General features: G+C 41.5%; 1 protein-coding gene across 1 annotated transcript in view; it reads right to left on the bottom strand.

Annotated features, from left to right (window-relative positions):
• The window catches only part of ST8SIA6 (ST8 alpha-N-acetyl-neuraminide alpha-2,8-sialyltransferase 6), a 47,785-nt gene extending 30,741 nt beyond the window's left edge, over positions 1–17,044 (bottom strand). The window contains exons 1-4 of the mRNA XM_075048240.1: positions 16,892–17,044; positions 16,527–16,622; positions 6,961–7,059; positions 1,310–1,396 (exon numbers count right to left, since the gene is read on the bottom strand). Of these exons, the coding sequence (XP_074904341.1) occupies positions 1,310–1,396; positions 6,961–7,059; positions 16,527–16,622; positions 16,892–16,986 (377 nt within the window). The 5' untranslated portion in view covers positions 16,987–17,044. The remainder of the gene's footprint in view (positions 1–1,309; positions 1,397–6,960; positions 7,060–16,526; positions 16,623–16,891) is intronic.
• Positions 17,045–20,982: the final 3,938 nt, after the last annotated feature.

The following is a 20,982-nucleotide window of genomic DNA, read 5'->3' as shown; positions in this document are numbered from 1 at the left end:
TCATATGATGAGATAGATGGTGTCTTGTTTGATTCCCGTAGGCCTAGAAGACGTAGAAGAAGTTGGCCCAGTGGAAGGGAGATTGCAGAAGAAATAAATGAAGCTGGAACAAGGAGTGGTTACTCTGCCACTGACTTATACACATAGCACAGCAGAAGAAGAGGCAAATTGCTGGTAAGTGGTGGCTGGTCCATTCGGAAGGAAGAGAATTTTAAAATAAGGTTGGAAAACAAAAAGCCTAAATGTAGCACGGTGATGAGCAGATGAGAGCAGCTTTACCTCTTGTAGAGTCTGTATAAGACATCTGCCTGTTCTGAAACAGGCTGGGCTGCTTCTACAGCTTCTTATCATGCTCTGGTATCTCTGTGCACAGCTAAAGCCTACCTCAGTTCATTGAAAGTTTTTTAAACCTTAACTTTATGTATTCTACCTCAGCTTTGGGAAAAACCATTAGTCAGTTATGATACACAGCAAACACAGCAATGTTGCACAAAAAGCTTTACCTCCCCCCAGCCCCAACTACTTCTTCCAAGGGTATCATGCTGAGCATGTAGATATTAAGTTTTCAATGCTAGTTAACTCCAAAGAGTTGGAAGGTATGTCAGTTTATTTATTTTTAATGATTATGAGAGAATCTTTAATTCTGATACATGTAATAATGTAATTCAAGACAGTATTTTCCCCCAGAGAAAATAGGGTTGGCACAGTGAAGCTGTTCTCTAAAACCAGCATGATGCATTTCCAAATGAGAGTGGAAGCTTTTCAGGGATCACTGTCCCTACCGAGCATGTACTTATGTGCCATCCCGAACAAGGACAGATGTAATCACGTGCTTACACGCTCAGGGGCCATGACATGCAGCGTCAAACCTAATGAGTGCCTTGGGCACTTCTGTAACAGAAGCAATAGTCTTGGGGTAAAAAATACACTGCTTCATTACACATTCTTTTATGAGTGCCAGATCAGATGGACAAAATTACATTAGTGATTTTTATTTTTTTTTTTAATACTGTAGGTTTTGCGTCAGGAATATTTTAATCCATTCTACTTAAGTTAGTTAACTATTCATTATAGTGGATACAGGTGAAATTACTTCATTTGTGTAGTTCTTTTATCCTACTCAGTTTGCACAGTTGAATTCAAATAAACAGAAGGAGTCCCAGCATCAAAAGATTAACAGAAATGTATAGCTATGAATGCAGTCTAAAAGTAATACAAAATTATCTTTTCAAAAGGGAAGATTTAAACTTATGGCTTGTTAGACAAATTGAGGGTAAACAGTTTTTCTAAATGAGACAATGAAAATTACCTGAACTTTGTAGATTCTTCTGGTCTCCTTATCCAGGTGCAGTTCTGCAGTTTTGTGACTATGTGAAGATAATAATCTTCTGAATATCTAAAAAAAGGCAATAACATCAAACACTAGAATATATATGTATGTATATTTAGAAACAGTCTCTAAAACATTCAAATGATGCATGTGTTAATAATAATGTGCATGGTGCATATATAATAGATTGCTTTTAGAACTCCATGACCTATTTTATTTTTGTAATTTGTAACAGTACTATCCTCATTTAATTAGCATGGCCTATTAAACATCTCTTCCTAATAGTGATGTCCTAATGAACTTTTCTTTTCAGAAACTTTCAAAAGTACACTGGTTTCAAACTTAAATATTTGACCATAAATATCTTGAAGTTACTAGAAATCACCTCAAGTGCAAAAGTCCAAAATAATACAAAAAACCTCTCGTATTTGGTGTTTTAAACTACAAAAATGTTTGAAATGTGACTCTTGCAAGCCATGATGAAACATTACACTTCTTAGGCCTTTTCTTTTATTTACCTTATAAAGTCCCCAAAGCTCAGTTCAATTAGCTAAGACCACAGACCAATATTTACAGATGTACGTTTTCCTTCAAATTATCTCTTAAATAAAACAATCTGTTGTTTTACATCAGCTAGCACTTTGGTTACATTGGTACATGTAACCAAAGAGCTTTCTGCTCCTTTTAAACCCTTTCAAGAGATTCAAATTTGTCCATATGTGAAATACTTCAGAACATGGAAGTCAAAAGAACGGAGACATTTCTTCCCTTACCGGTTCAATGTTAATACTTCTCCCATTTGTGCTTGGATCCTAATATGGGCTTTTAAAAAACACTGACTTATGAGGAGGGCTGGGGGAATGGGAAGAAGAGATGATATGGATGCCATGACTACAAACTCACGTCTCCAGAAAAGATCTACCTTGTATTATTTTAGCAAAAATGGCTTAGCATTGGCCCAAAACCAAATGATCATGAGTTTATTTTAGCTGGAACTTAGAAGTGTGTATTTCGAATAGTTTTACAAGAGTTGGGATGGCAAGAAATGTCTCTTGTTTTTAAATGGAGCATGAGAATTGATAAAAAGGAATATAAAAAAGGCTGTGGCAGCTTGCAGCAGCAGAGGTCAACAAGCCAAAAGCTTCTTTCTCTCTCTGTGTTCAACATGCTTTTAGTACCATAGCTTTATGGTAAACATTTGAAAAAACAGATCCCACTTTTTGTTTGCTTCATAAAAGTACTGCAACTGCTAAAGTTAACTTGTTTATATACCCCTGAGTAAAATCATGTCCCATTTCTATGTGGAAAAAGAACTGAAACTTTTAAGAGGAATATTGCATTAGAACTAGTCTTTGGCTCAAGTTTGCACTTGTGACAACATATACAATCTTAATTCTCCAGACTTAGCAAACTCTTAAAAGAACTAGATGATTGTGACTAAACTGATTTTACTGAGCCCTTGCACAACTCAAGAGAGCAGGAATGAATGGGCAGAAGTGGGAGAAGAGCGAAAGTAGTTTCATTGCAGCTGTAGCTGACCTGACCTGGTGCAGTACATTCTCCCTCCTTCCAGTCCAACTCCAAATCTGTCCTCTCCCTTGTGCCACTGCTGGTACTTACTTGACTTCTGTTTTGTTCTTCCCAGCTTTTGCACTTATCAAATGCCTTCATAGGCCACTTTAATTTACTGCCATGGCAAAAAAATAACCCAGAAGGAAAAAAATAAGCATATGCATTTTCTTCGTCTTTAGTATGTTAAACTAGATCAGGAAAGATTCCAACAAATGCCACAGCCAGTATAAGCAAGGAGTGATGGAAGCAGCGAAACTGGGAACAAGGCCTTCTTATTTTGGCAGCTGCCTGCTGGTATGTTGTATTAGCAGCCTTGGAACTGCAGCCAGAGAAAAAGGAACTACTTTTTTGCTGAAGCTGCTACCTAAATCGGCTCATCATGGGGTCAGACAAGTGTCAGTACCAGCACAGGGCAGGACAGGGAGTGAGTGTAAAGGGAGGATAGGATAGAAGCACAGGACTGAAATAGCCTATGCTGATGTTGAATCACTCATCTAGTTTTACTCCTTAAGGCTAAACAATAAATAACCCTTAGATGCTGGGACTTATGGAAAAACTCCAAAAGTTAATAGAATAACACGGCATGAAGAGTTACTTAGGCTATCTTTATCCAGGAGAAAAAAAAACAGAAAAAGCAAATTCTAGCCTAAAGACATTGAAAAGATGAAGATCAGAGTCAGAAATGAAAAGAAAAATTACCATCAGCTCAGAAAGAAATTGCATAGACTGACAAATTATTAGCAAGTTACAGGGAAACATTTGGTAAGGAGAAAAATTGAAGCATCATCCATTAATGCTAGTTCTGAGGCCCCATGAGAAACACGGGCACTCACTGTCAGAAACTGTGAGGACCTTCTTATACATGTAACAGAAGCTGCACTTAGGATAAAAACACCAATTACAATGCAAGAACATTGTTGCCTTTCCTCTGCTGTCTACTGGATGGAATCACTTGCTCAGAGGTGTCTAAGCTCACCAGATCACCCAGAAAACCACCACTTACAGGTCTTTACAAGGGAGAGCAACACCTCTGCTTGCCCTATGCATCCAGTTTTGCTCCTCTTGTGACTTACAAAGACACTACGGACTGTCAGAACTCATCTTTGCCAGCGCTGGCACAGCACCGCAAGCGGCGGAGACATCCCAGCAGCATGTCCTGGGGGACAGGAGCTCCTGGCTCCGGCAGCTCTGCAAGGCAGCTGCCACATCTGCTTGCACCGATACAAGGCTTCCATGAAACAAACTCTACTTGAATACAGACAATATTCCCACAGATTTGTTTTTTTAAAGACTCAAAGTGAAGCTCTGGGATTTGCTGCAGCTGGGTTTACAGCCCAGAAAGCTTTGTTTTCCTCCCAAAAAGCCTATGTTAGCATTTCCTGCTTTAAAGAAGCCTTGGGGACTCACTCCTCCAATGGAATCAGTCCAGAAGGCCATCAGAATATCATTTCATGGCTCTTCTGTAACCCAGACAGTCCTCTTCTCCACTGTTCCGTTTTAAAGAGCTGGGACAGTATATATATTTCCACTGGCACCCAGGTGCTTACAGCACATATTCACTGATCCTAAAAGGGTTTTATTATTAAGATAAAAAAGCTCAGCTAAATTAAGTATAAAAATACATGGACAAGACAATAATTACAGTGCTGAAAATAGTGAATGAAACATGTTTAGTCCTGTTTTTGGCTGCCACCTGTACCACAACCATTATAATAACAAGCTGTTGTAGGAAACTGACATATACTGCATGAGCCTTGCTGACAAATAACACATGGAAGGTGTCATTTTTTGCCTATAGTACTTGTCAGGTATGCAGTGACCTTCTACACTAACTGCAGTGGCTAAGGTGGAATTATTATGCACAGTTGAGGCATTGACAAAGTATAAGTATCTTCTAATTTTTGGCAGATATCTAAAGGACAACAGCAAGGACAGAAGTGTTGAGATAGTAGGGAGACAACAGGTAAAATGTCAGAACAGAGAGACAGATGAAGGCCCACTAGTTACTTGCTAAAAGTAAACACCTACTTGAAAAAAAAGCTATTTGAATTAGAAGGAAAATTGGGCAGCAGGAGTGACAAAAGGAAATATTCCAACCTGGCAGCTTATGTTCAAGAAAGAAACAAATAAAAAAAAAACAATGGCAGGAAATGCAAGAGAAAAGGATGATCCCTTTTGCTTTTGGACACTTTAATACTACCAAAACAACTACTGTTTTTTAAAGCCCTCAGGAGAGTGCGCGTAGGACTTGCTCTAGAATAAAAATGGAAAAATGCCAGCAAAACTCAGCATTTCAGACTCTTTATCACCACCAGCACATACCTGCTATAACTACGTCCCACTTACATAGCATTTTTTACTATCAAATAATTTGACAAGCTTTAAACTAGTAATTTTTTTCCCTTTCTGCCAACTTAAGAGGGAAGAGTGTCCAGAATGTCCCCGAAAGCCTAGAACTGCAATATAAAGCATTTATATACTATGTCTCTGGGTCACACTTTCAAAAAGCAACAAAGATCCCTGCAGCTCCTCTCAGTGAAGGGCAATGAGTTGCAATATTCACGGCATAAAGCAATCCCTTGCTCCTTTGTTCCAAGCATCAGTTTCTCCTCCTACCTGCCCAATTCATCTTCTGTCTCATTAAATGGTGCAGCTCCTTTCTCTTTAGCCACAGAATAAAGGTCTCACACTTTCTAAAGTTTCTCCTACAAGCTCAGTTCCAAAACATTCTAGATATGAAAAGCACGTCTGTATTACTGCAGCCTGCACAGCTTCGTAACACACAGGATAAAGAATGGCATTTATATTGCCATAACTGGATTTTGGAGGCAATGCAGTGACTTGTTGTCCTTCCCTTGGTGTTAATCACTCAATTTTTCAGTCAACTGTATTCTTGGACCTCTGTTTGCCAGTCTCTGTTTCAGCTCTCTCTAGCTGTGCATCAGTAACGTAGTGGTCTACCACCTTTGAAAAGAGTAAAACTTCAATGATAGTGTTGCTGATGAGGTGGAATATTTGTGGGAGAAGAAGTTATAGAGGACAAAAAAAAGAAAGAATTAAAACAGTAAAGACAGAATGCTGGGAACATGGTGACTTAAAAACAGGTGAAAGATCTTAAAACTCAATGAGAAAGCAAGGAGGGGGCAAAAAAGACAGGAGATGTTTCAAAACCATGATTTAACATTGTTTCTGTGTTAAGGAAAAATTTGACTTCTCCAGTCCTTTGAATGGGGAAAGGCACATAATTATTTTTAGTGGAGCTTTTGTTTCTCATTCCATTTCTTCTCTTCACAAATGGGGGGGGGGGGGGGGGAGCTTTCAATTTTAAAGACACCATGGCACATAATTTTAAGCTGGAACTTGGTCCTAATGGGAAGCCTTTCTTATTTACAATGTTTTATTTATTAGTGCATCCATACAGGCAAAATGTTACATGTCAAAAGCAACGGACTGCTTCTCCCATTTTCACTTTAGAAAGTGGCAAGGAATTTGAGCAGGGCTGATAACAAAGATTCTTTTTCTGTGTCAGGAAAAGGCAAAACAGCAAGTTGAAACCCCAAATTAATTTGGGGTGTTTTTTCAATATATCTAAAATCAAATTATTAGTTTCCTACAAACTAGTTATTATAATGAGTGCAATTAATTAGCAAGTTTTTATACTAGTACATTTCCATACTTACTCTAGTGAATATGCTGAAAAGAATCTATTAACTGAGGTTGCTCATAGCAGTTTTCACCAATCAGGAAAAAGACACTCAAGAATGAAATTATACCTCAGAGATTCTGTTCAACTTTTTTGTGAATATCTTGGAATAAAATGTTGCTAACTGGCAAGGAGAAATCTTGTTGACTTATATTGTGAAAATAAAAAAAATAAAATCCAACCTTGAACAAATCTAATTCACGTGAAAGACAAAATGCAGGCAAACATTGGTTGAACAATTTCAGTTTCCTGCTGTATAGCTCCACATTAATATAATTGAGAATTATGTAAAAGAGGACAATCTTTTACCCTTCTATTTAAAACAAACAAAGCAGAAAGCACAGCAAACACCTACCTTTTCTTCTTGATAGATGATGACAAAATGTTGTCCTGAATTGCCTTACATTTTGAAGCCTGTTCGAACTGGTAAATTCCATTTTTATTAACAGTTGTTCTGTTGCGGGGTGGGGGGAAGAGAAAGCAACAAACTTTAAAAGAGAGAACATATTCTGACAATGCCGTCACATTTACTTTGCTATAACAATAAGATTAATAACTGTTGATTTAGCTGAAAACATTACCAAAGAAATCTTATTGACTTCTATTGTGAAGCTCTTGTATAAAAGGGGAGTTTGCTGCTTGTGCCTATAAAATATTTGATTCTTTAAAGTAACCCTATTTCATAGTCTGAATTTTATTTTCTGCTTTACACTGTAATCAGAAAATGTAATTTAAAAAAAAGAAATTAAATGGGAAGCCTCTTGAACATTATGTTTGAAGATATTTAAAATATTCACCAGTGAAATATTTAGCAAATGTGATTTGCTAAAGTTGTTGATGAAGTGCAATATTCAGAGCCAATATAATACGTACAGGAAACACCACAGGTGAAGTGGATCTTTCTACTTGGACATTAACTTATTGACTTGAGCTTAATACTTCCTCCCTTGTTTATTCTTTATTTACACAATGAGAATAAATATTTGTAAAAGGAACCAAGGCCAGTGCCAGACAGTGATCTTTAATTCCTGTTGTCTTATCTTCACCAAGCTCGTGTGGTCCTCTTGCTTTGGCAGTCCCCGTAGAAGATTGAGCTGTAAATTAGTAAATGACTGAGATACCAAGGTCTTATTCCATTCACCTCAGTTCACCCTGTATCTAGGTTCAATCTCATACAATCACCCTCTTCCATCATCAACCTTCTGCTGTGCATACTGTCATTTAGCATGAAGGTTTTTTTCTCCAGCATTTTTATTTTCCTTGCTCCTCAATATCTTCCCCTCTCCCCCCTGCCCTGTTCCTTTTGGGTTCTTTCCACTGATTCACTACTTCTGGAGCACTTGGACACTGCAACCTACTTGTCCAAACCAGAACTGGAAATACAGAAGACGTAGATGCTGTGTCATTCACCCCTGGGTGTGAGCTGCAGCAGTGAACAGAACCCATACTATTCTTAGAAACACAGAACAACTGAGCCATCTCTATACAGAGGCACTCAAAGAGAAAGGGTCTCCCTGCTTTGTACACAACGCGCTCTGCTTCGGAACCATCATTCCTTTTACCAACAAGGACCAAAACTCCATTGCCTTCACCTGTTAAAACATGGAGACCACTTAGCAACAAGATTTCTGACAAGCTGATTTTGAAGATCTTACTTGGAAAAGATACCATTTCAAGTCATGGAATCACAGAGTGGCTGAGGTTGGAAGGCACCTCTGGAGGTCATGTGCTCCACCTCCTGCTCAAGCAGGGCCACCTACAGCCAGTTGCCCAGGACTGCGTTCAGTGGCTTTTGAATATCTCCAAGGGTGAAGACTCCACAACCTCCTGGACAACGATCTAAGTGCTCAATCACCCTCACAGTGAAAAAGTGTTTCCTGATGTTCAAAGAAAACCTCCTGTGTTTCAGTTTGTGCCCATTGCCTCTGGTCCTGTCACTGGGCACCACTAAGAAGAACCGGGCTCCATCCTCTTTGCACCCTCCCTTCAGATATTGATAAGGTCTCCCCTAAGCCTTCTCTTCTTAAACAACTAAAACCTTAATTCAAATGAGAAGACGACTGACTGAAGAAGAAAGAGTAGAATAAATGCTTGTTTATTTTGCCACTGAACTGACTGGCATGTTCATAGCTATGACAGGAGGAAAAGGAACAAAGCGCCTTTCCTTCTCTTTCCATTGCCCATGAATTTTCTAGTTAATCAGTCACTGCACAGGAGCAACTCACCCAGGATGTAGGCTGCAGAGGAGAGAGATCAGCTCTCTCCCTTTCTTTCCACCATCAGGAACTGTTTCCCAGTATACATTTAGTGCCCCCAAGGAAGTATGCAGTCTGCATTCCCCTGGTTTAGGGCAATGGTAAGACAACACAACATAAACCTCTGTCCTTTCAGTTCTGCGGTGACTTTAATAGATAGTAACAGCTGGCATTACTTACTGAGAGCTCCTTGGCTGATTTTGCATACAGGTCCTTACCAAATTCTTTTTCAAGGAGCGACATACAAATGTGAGCGCAGACAGCTCTCAGAGCACACAGTTCAGAGCAAATACCTCAGCAGAACTTACATAGTAAGTGCCAGCAAATATTCTGCCTACAACATTTACACACACAGGTTTGCGGCAGCTTGGTCTGAATGGTTTTGTCTACACTGAAGAACCAGGTGGGCCCTTTCACAAAAGAACCCAACATCAATTCCCAAACAAATTTAGTTAGCACTAAATCATGTTTCCTCTCTCTTGCTTCTTTAACTCAGTAAGCTCAAATAATTCTTCTGCAGCTGCAGCTTAAAGTAAGAGAAATGGCTACAGGCACTGCTTAGCTGCATAAACAGCACCTTAAAAAAAGACCTATTGGTATCATGCATGTTACTGCTGCAAATAAGTCTTTCATTACAACTAAAAATCAAGATGCTGGATGCTGATTTGAGAAGTGGCCCCAGCCCTTCTGATCCACAGAGGAGAACTTCTTTAACACATGAAGCCTGCCAGGAAGACCAAGTCAGGGCAGGCGGTTAGGTTTGATCAGCTCGCTGCGAGGTGCGCTTGCAGGCACTGTCGGGGAACCAACATTCTTTCACAAGTAGGTTTCAACTGTGTGCAGAGAATCATTACAAGGTCCTTACAGCTTCCTTTTAATTTATGTCCTGAGATCAGCAGGGCAGTGAATAAATATTCTCTCAACCAAATACAAGCTTTACTCAACAGACTTAGTCTTTTTAGGTTCATAGCACTAAGATCAACTGAAGCAAGTTGCCTCATTTTTTAATATGTAATTGCTTTTTATGCACACATTTTCAAGACTTGAAAAATTCAGAAAGGAAGAAGTCAGATAAAAAAGAATGAGCAAAATAAATGCCTGTTCTATTTTGTCATTAAATCCTGACAATCACTTTTACAGCCATCAAGGGGAGAAAAAAGGAATAAGGAGTCTTTCCTTCCCTTTCCATGACACATGTAAAGATTTGGGAAAATGGCACAGCTGTGGGGAAAGCCAGACACAAATTTTAATCCAAATTCTTTATCTATATAATGCAGGCATAAGACAGATCACCAAAGTGCTTCTTCTGTGGCTTTTTCCACACAAAATTTAGTCAATGCTCTTTATATGGTGCAAAAAGATAAAAAATAAAACAAGACATGCAAAACAATGACTTGTTTTACTAAAAGTTAAATTTCTGAATTTCTGTTTCACTGTCAGAGAGGCCTCTGCTTCACATGAGTGAAAGATTTTTGCATTCAGATAAGAGGGGTGTGCAAGGGGCAGTCCAGACTTCTGCATTATTCATTGCAAAGTTGTGCAGACATCAGACTCAGATTAGATTTCTCATCACTTAGGACAATTATGCTAGGCAACATTTATCACTAAAGGAATTTACCTGACCTAGTGGATGACAGTCTTCGTTCAATACTTAGAACTGCACTAGAACTCCTGCAATGAAATCTGATAACATGCCTAACAATGCAGATATCAGGCTACATTCAACTAAATTTGCAAACTCTTAGGCTAGATGAGAACTTGAAGTGGAAACCATGTTATGTCCTGTTGTCTTGAACTCATAAACCTGATGAAATAGGGAAATTCCTGCTGTATTTCCTTTAGGGTTGAGGTGTTTCAAAACCAACCTCACTGGCCTAAATCTGAAAAACAGGTGTTTTTTTAAAATCATATACAAATGGCTTGAGGACCACATACTTCCTATGGTAATTCTAGGAACTCAGAAAGTACACCATCTGTACTTTAATAAATCCACAGTAGATTAAGACTATGTGCCATATTTATCAGCACGGTGTTATTCTACATCTTGCTCTCAGGAAGACAGCAATTCCTTAAACTGTAAAATTCTTTAAAACAAGGATTGCACCCATTGTTAGAATAAGAAATAGAAAAAAATATATGGGAAGTCCACAGTCCCTTTTGCTGCACCTGTAGCATTCAGTCCTGAGACTATAGGGAGTCTTAGTGCAGGGAATCACTGGACAGACAGGTACCTCAGTTAACATGGGGTTCTGAGGGAGCAGTGATACAGGAAGGGAAAGAAAAGGGAAGCCCTTTAAAAACAAAACTAAACTTAACCTCAAACAGTTATCAGAGTAGGAAAATGGATGGACATAAGATGGATGAAAAAAGGATGGGGGGGGGAAGCAGATGGAAGAAAGAAATATAGTGCTGTGAATTATATTATAACATAAAGATATGCCCAGGACTGAAAGGTCGACCTTCCAGAATTCCCACAAAATCAGCTGGAAACAACTGAAAAAATGTGGGGTGAGATTTTCAAAAAGGGTTAAGAACTGGACTGTCTGGTAGCACTGAAAGCAACGATAATTTCACCCCTAAATTCAGCAAGAGTTAAGTCCACACAACATAAGGAAAAATCCCATTCATTGGCTTTAAACACTCAGTGCCCAGCAGAACCAGTTGTTGCACTTTTTCTACGGCTTCCTGCTCTTGTCTGCCTGAAGCAGCACAAGGACCTCTGAACCCTGTTCCAGCTGAGGATCTCCAGCTAAAAAGGGTAACTTCTGCATGCAAAACTGCACATTTATATCCTTCTACCAAAGTGGCACTGAACAACACTATCCAGATTGTGAATACCTTCTGTCTTAATCTCTCCCTTGAAGAGACTAATTTATATTTGAATCTCATAGTCTATTAGTTGAATACTATTAAAAACCCGTAATCCATACTTCCCTAGGAAGGGTGCTCTTAAGTGCCATCTTTGACACTGTTTCAAATTAATCAGATGATAAGAACATAGTGACGGTTTTAAGGTTCACAACACCTTGATTAATAAGGTAATACACAATACACAATTTAAATGCTTGGTGAAATGGACTATAAAAATGGCTTTATCAAACCATAGGAGTAAGAATTTGTCTTGTAACATTAATCACAGTAACTGTGAAAGAGACTGATCCTACTATCCTTGTTCAAGTTCCCATGGAGGTTTTGCTTATCTAAGGAATGCTAAATCAGGTCTTTGAGACAAGCTGCATTTTGAAATTATTTGGAGGACCTTCCAGTGCAGGTATACATAACATCAGATACTTTTTATTTATAAAATCCATAAACCACATGACAGGTAACATGACAAACAACATTCAGAGTCTCATGGTGGGTAAAGTGAAAAGAATAAGGTACTTACACTAAAATGATGTTACAATAGTACACGATAGACAGAATGACAGAGCAGTTTCACTTGAATCAAGTAAACAGAAAGAGGCTGGGAAACCTTTCACCACTGTCAGAACATAAATGTGTCCTGGCAGCAGCTTTCAACTGAACACCTATTCATTTAGACAGAACTAATACATGAGGTATGTGTTAGAAATGTGCTCCTAAAATATGTCTGCATGCATCACTTGGGAATGAAGGGAAAAAATACTAAGAGAGCAGTAAAATTAGTGAAGTGGCCACCAGTGCTGACTATCTAAACTGTAACAAATTATTTGTGCAATATACTAAGCTACTGTTCATGATTGTGGTAATAACCTGTCTCTTCTTCCCCTGCTGCCTGCCAGAATGCAGTATCTTGACAGAAGACAGAATGTACAGGTCTCTGTAGCACAGTTAATTAGGTATAGTTGTTTATTCCCCAGGCCTGCATAAAGATCTGCTACTGAGAGAGGAATTGGAGAAACCAACACTATGGAACACTGTATTAATACTAACTTGTTTACTCATAGCTCCTCAATCACTTCCTCTCACTGTTCAATTACCCCAACAGTCTCTACACCGTGCTTGCCTTGGACCTGCGAGGACAGAGAGTAAGATAGGGAAACAGTAAGTGAATGCCTTAAAATTGGCAACACAAACAGAATAACAGAGTAGTGGTGGTCAGTTCTTCAGGGTACTGCTGCCTTGTTATTACTTGTATATAAATAGTGCTCGAGAAAACTATTTTCAGTTCCCTCGTAGGAGCTGGCATTCTTTATCTGCTATATATTCCTGGGCAGTACAAAAGGAGCTAGAATTTCTGCCCAAGCTTAACATTGCATACCCTGGGCCTCATAACAACGAAAAGACTACCTAGCTCCTCTTATTATGTCACCTTTGCCCGATAAGCACTAGCAGTACCAAACCCTCTATTTTGCTATTAATGCTGTGACTATACAAACATGCCAGCACAAACATGGGGAGGGAGGGAGGGCCAAGTGTCTAAAGGTGTGACAAGTGCAAGACTACTTCTTTTGGTTGTACTCTTGGTTTAAGCAATTTTAAGCTGTACTTGCAGTTACAGCTTAAAAACTGAGAGGATGGTGTGAGGCATAGGCATGAGGATTTGCCAGAGAAACATAGTATTGCAGTGTAAATGATACCAGTTCCACGAATAAATTTGGGGACTACCAGAGAAATCTTACTAACAATGGCCTTTTTTTTAAAGTAAGAAACCCTACTGACAGGCACAGTAGGCTATGAAATAAACCCAAGACAAAAACTGGAAGTCACACTGTAGAGGCAGTCACATCTTTCGAGTTATGTAGTACTTAACACGAAAAAGTGGTAAGAAGTGTCCTGTAAAAGACAAACTGCATCTTCAAGGTTATTTACTAAGACACAGAACTTCAGAGAACTTTAGGTGCCTGGTCACCATCTAATTAAACACTGCTGTGCATAATAGCTGCCTAAATATCTACAACAGTCTGAACCAATCCCCTGCTTTTCATCCTTTCATCCTTCAGTTTCATCCTTTTAAAAGAATTACTCAAAGTAAAAGAGCAGATTAGCTTTCAATATTGCGAGGCAACAGAATAATAGGGCCTTAGAGATTCTTCAGGAGATGTCTGGTTACAAATATGCCTCCAACAGCAAAGTAAACCATGATAAGAAGAAAGATTAGCTTGCAGTTCTGAAGATTGTCTAGCTTACTTATACTTAGAGTTCAAAAAGCATAGTGTCCAAGTTTTTTTTTTTTTTCCTTTCCTGGATCCTCCCACCAAAGTTGGTGAGAAAAATCTTTGCTTTCCAGAAAAATGCGTGAAACTGATGAAGAGATCAGACTTGAACCTAACATCTGTGCACATCCTCTCACTCTTATGCAGGAAAGGACATTGCTGTTAGCAACACAGCAATGCTATTCAAACTGTCAGGGTACTTCAGGAGAACCATACTTCAGGAAGTCTGCACCAATAGATTGTTCCTAGTTTTACGCATCAACATACTAACATAGCCCAAAATTCACTAACCCCTGTACAATCTATTTTAAGATTAATACTCATGCTATACTCATGGATACTGCGGCATAAACCCACTGCAAACTGGAATCTAATTCCTATTGACCAGACCATCCATCTCCATCACTGAGGGATTGGTCTGAATCTCCTGAATGAGTCCAGATGCTCTCTGGATCAAATCTCTCCAGCATGGCCCTCAGCCAGGCCCAGTCCAGCTGCTGCCTGGATCAAACCCCTCCAGCATGGCTCCCCGCCCAGTCCAGCTGCTCTCTGGATTAAGTAACAGCTCCTGGTCAGTCCAGCAGCCCTCTCTCCTTCCTCATATGCCAAACATGCACCACAAACTCCTGTCAGGCCAGCTTACTGAGCGTAGTCACTCAGGTGAGAAAGAACATCCTCTCATGAATTCAGCCACCAAGCCACCCCTCCAAAGATGCTACGGTTATAGGAGCTAGAGTGAAATGAAACTTTCTTTGATGAATAATTTACTTGTCACACTTTTGCAGTCACTTAGTCATGAAGAAATACAATTTCAGGTTGATCAAAACTAGCTCCAAATTGGTGCCAAAATCCTCCAAGTAGATTGAGGAAAAACATGTATTTAAAATCTCATGCTCACTTGCCTTATTACAGAGTTTAAAAACTGACCCATACACGCCATGGATTTTCAGCCCTCTTTGGTATGTGCTGCTTCCACTTTCTTTGCCCCAGTTGTGAGTATACTAACAGCAGATGGGAAGTAGCTAGACTTCTGTTCTCTGAAGTGCTCTCTGGCAGCATTTCTAGTCAATTTGACTCCATGTTTTAGCACACAGAGCTGAGTGGAAGGAGACTGCAGCTCAGAAACTAGCAGGGAAAAGGAAGAGTATGAGAAGACGGGGCAGGAGGGAACCACAGACATAACATAAAACAGAGTGGAGAATGTACTGACAGTTACAAAACCAAAGCAGAACAGAGTACGTACCGCAAAACCAATAAATTGTAAGGAGCGGAAAAGAAGGAAAAAAAGGCAGAAAGGGAAAAAATGACCACAGGAAAGAGAAGCAGGCTAGAAGCATGTAACAACAGTTAGAACTCTGCAAATGTTCCTGTTCATTTTGTTTCACTCTAATTTTGAAAGATGTTATAAACTTACAGCTTGTGAAAGTTCTAAATTTTGAGACAGGGAGCACAAGGTTCTCTCATCAGAAACATGTAAGAAACCTACTGTTAGGGTACACTGCAATGGTTACTACGACTAACGTCACTTGCATTCACTTAGGAAAAGCATATGTTGTTTCAACCTCAAATTCAGTTAGATTAGGTGAGATGGCAGCCTCAGTAAGGTTAACTGCATTGTCACCATGGACTTCAATATAACCAGGACATCACAGTTCCCATTAAAAACCAAATTCCCAAGTTCTAATTTTTATCATGTGTTTTGAACCATAATATATATTAACATGTAATAATCATTGGAACTGCAATGTTAATGAGGCCACATAACGTAAAAGAGAATAGCAAAAATATTTGCAAACTACTTCTTACATAGTAGTATCTCATGTGTGGATTACACCACCCTCTTCTGCACTGTTAGTTTTCCTACAGCGTGTGAAGACTCAAGAGCATGAAAACACAGTCGTTAATACTGAAGCCTGCACACAAGACACGACTTGTTTCACAGCTAATTTTACCAACTATTTTCATATTAAACTTCACAGTATAAAATAACAGGCTGTAAAGCAAAGATCTACACTGATCTAGAAGATCAAAACACTGGATCAAGCAAAAGGGCTCCCACGAAGTAAGATGCTACACAACATGAAAAAGGCTTCATACGTCTTGCCTTCATCCTATGGATTTTAAAGGAGAAATCTGTATTTTTAACTAAATACACATTACAAAACCGGTAACAATACAACCCAGCTCCAGCTCCACCCTCCTGGAAAGAAGAGTAAAAGATACCTGGAACATGCCATTCGGCAAGGACTTTATGCGTCGCACATTAACAAAACTGCTATACGCAACATTTTAATGGGCTCAAAACTAAGGGCAGCGTGACAGCTGTCACGAAGAGGGCCTATGAACAAACAATTTATTACAGTTAAAGTGAATTTCCATTTTCTCCATCTAGTGAGTCTCCAACGCTCTCTCTGATTAAGCTGCCAAAACAAAAGGAAGAATGAATGGGAGCGAAGGCAAATTTCTGCTTCTGTAGCCCCTTCCACACGGACCCACACGACCCGTCCGCGAAGGCGGGCAGCCCGTACCTGTTCTCGGTCTGAGGAGGGGACGTTAGGGGGGACCTGAGGGCTCGCACCACTTTCGGCGTGACAGTAGCTACTCCCGCGTCCTCCTCCCAGCCCCTGGCAAGCAAGACGGGAAAACAAAGTTGTCAGAACCAGCGGTTAAGCATCACCAGGCGTGAGCGGCGCCGGTCGCCTCCCCGCGAATCGTTCGCACGCCGCGAACAACGGAGCCGAGCCGAGCCCAGCCTGCGCCGGGGGGCCGCCGCGCCCCTCTCCCGGCGGAGGGCGGCGGGGGGCTCGCCACGTCCCGCTCCTGCTTCCCCAGCCGGCTCCAGGCACTCCCGCCCCGCGGCCCCACCGCAGCGGGCGAGGCCCGGCCGCCCTACCTGGCGCGGAGGGGCTGCTGGCCGCCCAGGCGCAGGAGGCAGCCGCCGAGCAGCAGGCTGCCCAGCGCCGCGGCCAAGGCGACGACAGCCCGCATGGTGCGCTCGGCAGCGGCGCCCGCCGCAGCTACGGCCGCCCCATAGTATTTAAGGGAGGCTGCGGGGAGGGGGAGGCGGCCATGGCAGCCACAGGGGCTCTCCGCCCCGCCCCTCGCCCGCAACCCTGCGCCGCCGCCATCAGCCCCCCTCCCACCGCGGCCGCTGCTCGGGGCCCTGCCCGCCGGGGCGGCAGGGGCTGGTGGCCGGCGCGGCCGCGCTGAGGGGACGGGCTTCCCGCCAAACTTTCCCCTCAGGCCAGCGGCGCGGCGCTCCCCGGGCAGGATCCCGGGGGAGCGGATCGGTAGGGGGCTGCCGCCTCGGTTCTCCCGCTCGCTGCCGGGGCGGCGGTGCCGCGGGAGGGGGGGCGGCTCGGCGAGCTGCCGCGGCCTGAGGGCAGGACCCGGGCGGCCTTTGCTAACGGCCGCTCGGGGCCATCCTCGGCAGCGCAGGCGGCGGGGCGGTTACCTTGCGGCGCGGGGGAGTTAAAATACCGTCGAAACTTTAATTGGGAGGGGCGGCTGCGGCGGCGGAGAGCGGGTGGAGGCGGGATCGGTGTGCGGGGGTCACCCGGCGAGGAGGTGGCGAGGAGGTGGCGGGGGAGGCCCGGACAGCCAGCCCTGCCCCGTGGCTGGTGCAGTGAGGTCGCTTTAATAGCTCTTTATCTTATTTATAAATAACATTCAGTGGGGTGTGTGCTTTGTTTTGTTTCTATAAAATGTATTTGCACTGGTTTTGGAACAGAAGCGCTTCTGTGGTAAGTTTGCATCTTTTTACCTAATTGTGCCCTCGGTGGTGTTTTCACAAGGCCAGGCATTGCTATGAGAAACCTAGTGAGGTGACAAGGTGCCATTAGTTAGGCCCCCTTTCTTAAGAGAGTGCGTAGTAGAGATGCTGTTACCTTACAGCAGTCTTTCGGTCATGAGCCAGCTGACACCTCGCTCTTGCAGATTCTTCCCTGTCCTTCTTGTTTTCTGTATCTGCAAGCGTTCCCGTAAACCTCGGAGCTGCCTTTCTTATGTTCTCAAACAATGGCTGGAAAGCCTCAGAATAAGAGCTCTGCTGCAGCTATATAAATAAAGTAACAAGGGACTTGATAGTGTGACTGGTAGATTTGACAATGAGAAGCAGCATGCCTATGGTCCAGCAGAGGAACAGTACAGCACCAGCTGTGATGGGGTGTGCCAGGAAATATCTAATTATTTTTTTTAGGGCATTTGTTAGCTCACTGGCAAGCAGTGCTGTGGGTGCTGGTGAGAGGGAGCTAGAAGCAGTTGCAGGCTGCTGTCACTGAGGGGTAGCAGGTATCGGACTGGCTCAGTGCACAGTCCCCCATGAGCACAGCTCAGTTGTCCTCTTGGCTTTGAAGTACTTAGTCATAATAGAGAAACAAAGCCAGCGTTAAGACTTCTGAAGTCCTGAAGAAGTTTCCTGGTTTGAGGTTGTCATGAGTCATAAATGTCTTGAACATGAAGGTGTTTCATCACCATTTCTAAAAAGAAATTGCTTCAGCTTCAGGCCTATCCTATAAATCCAGTTGACATTGTGTATGAACATGTAGGGGCCAACAGTCACATTTTTCAAGGTACATATATGTTCACTGGTTAGCAGATACTAGAAATTTCAATCCCACTGTTACCTCTGTAAAACCTGAAGGCTCCTTCTGATGTTAGTGGATATTATCAACTATTTCATAATGTCCATTAAATATTCTATGTAAAACAATAAATCTTTCATTTTAGAAAGTCTAGTGGTATTCTGTTTCAGCTCTGAATGAAAGATGACTAAGAATTACAGTCCAGGAAACTATGTGGTTTTTCCCTCGCTGCTATTTGCCTCTGCAATACAGTTTTCCCATGAGTCCTGAAGTATCACTGTCGGCTAATCCATGGGAAATTTAGTGATGTCAGTGGGGACATCGTATTTCAAGTTAGAGGTCTGCTGCCAACACCAGTCTATAATATCAGTAGAGATTTTTTCCCAGATCAGAAGGTTAATCTTTGTGTCATATTAAAGTTCTTGCAAAGAAAATGGGAGGATTATAAAGCATATCTGTTTAAATTAGATTTGGCACTTGGTGCCTGTTGTTTACCAACAACTTTACAAACACTTATTGATTGATTGTCACAATATCTCTAGGTGTTACTAGCCTTAATTTCCTGGCAGAGCAGCTTAGTAGAGAGTTTAAGTGACCTAACTAAAGGGTGAGATGAGAATCAATGGTAAATCAGGATTCAAATTTAGGAATGCTGGATTCAAAGATCAAGTTTCTCTTGCATCATGTTGCCATGTCAGAAGTGAAGGTGTCAGGTAACATAATGTAGAGGGTCAAAATGATAAATGCACAGGTACCAAAGATGCCACACAGGAAAAGACAAAGATTGAACAGTGTACACCGAGACTGTATCCCATCCTGTCCTCCTCCTGACAGCTGGAAGCTGCTGCATCTTGGCAGCATCCCCCAGCCTCTGATTCCCATTAGCTTCTGAAGTCAGTGGGAACTGATAATTGCTGGCTTGCACAGAAGGAAGAGATTGCTAATCAGCCAGGTGGTGTCATGATGACTTTGTTGCTGAGTTTCTACAACCCTACTTAGCTGCTAATTTGGAAAAGTAAAACGTAGCCTTGGGTATCATCCGTGAATGGCTGCTGCCCCCCAGGTCGACAGGATTGCATCTCAAAAGGAGTCGGGTAGTGGTGCCTGTAGGGCTGCTGGTCACATGCAGCTAGCTTAGCCTTCTTATTTCCAGCAGCTAAATCATATTAAGAAGCAATTAATGTTCATTATGTACTTTCCTAATGCTGCCTTCTCATCTAAGCAATGGCTGTCATAGGGATATTAGTTATTGCAAATAGGAGAGGAGATGACTGGTACAGTTAGGAAGAAGAGAAAGGTACTAAAGATATTTAGTGGAATGGGAGTCCCATGTTGTGGCAAAGCGTGAGAGTCCCCAGAGTGAGCTGTTGGTGCGAGACTACTATTTTGGTATTTTTAGTGTAGGCATCAATGTGAGTGCTTTTAGCAAAAAAAATCCAACAAACCCACAGAAAGGAAATACGTGTTTCAAACTGGGAGAAAGCCATTGGTTCATTGAGTTTCACAACTTTTTCATTTATTTCCACCCACAGTTTTGGGCAACGTGGTTTACATCATGATAAACAGCAAGAAGGGAGGTGCTGTCTGCCAGACTCCAGGACATCGAATTGTCCAGATCATTTCACAAAAGAAAAATGGCAAAAACCAGTGGATTCCTTTACCCCATTGAAAAAAAAAAAAAAGTCAAATCCACCCCCAGTAATCACCTTGTGTGGCTGTTGCTGCTAGGCTTTTTCAGTTTTGCCTTAATGTTTTTCACTGTTTTTTCAGGACAGGATTTTGTGTCCTATAACTTACAAATTAAGCTTTATTAAAATGATAATGTAATGACTAAATTCAGCCAGCAAACAGTCTGTTGGGGTCTACATAAAACTAGCTGAAGCATTAGGTATTTAAAAGCAGTTAAGTCAGGACATACGGAGAAGTCTTCAAGATGCTGAGCATCTCATAAGATGTCACACTTACAGTGGACTTGCCTCTTGTGCACAAACGATTTTTCACTGTTGTAAACTGGCTATGATTTTTATTTGTCAGAGTAATGTATTGTGTGTGCTTCACCAGATTCCTCTCTTTAGTTCAACCAAGTAACCAGCTTTTCCTCTTTAGCAATCATGATCCTGCCCCATGGCAGATAAACGTTCGTTGCCAAAAATGCATCTTGTAGCATAAGCAAACTTGAGGCTAGTAACTACTGAAAATCAGTGCTCTACTGCCAGCCACCATGCAAGGCTTCATCCAATTAAGGGCACCAGGGGAATTGAAATGCCCAGGATTGTAATGCAGTCCAGTGTTTATGCTCTTCCTAAAGAGGCTGATGGGGGGAAGAGGATCTGAATTCTAGTTAGATACAAAGGAGGATTTCCATGCAGAAACACCAAAAACTTGCAAGTTGTTAACCTGA

Source organism: Buteo buteo, chromosome 2 (assembly GCF_964188355.1).
Source record: "Buteo buteo chromosome 2, bButBut1.hap1.1, whole genome shotgun sequence".
Lineage (NCBI taxonomy): Eukaryota > Metazoa > Chordata > Aves > Accipitriformes > Accipitridae > Buteo > Buteo buteo.
The sequence above is the reverse complement of the archived record's forward strand: the minus strand, read 5'-3'. Positions and strand labels throughout refer to the sequence as shown.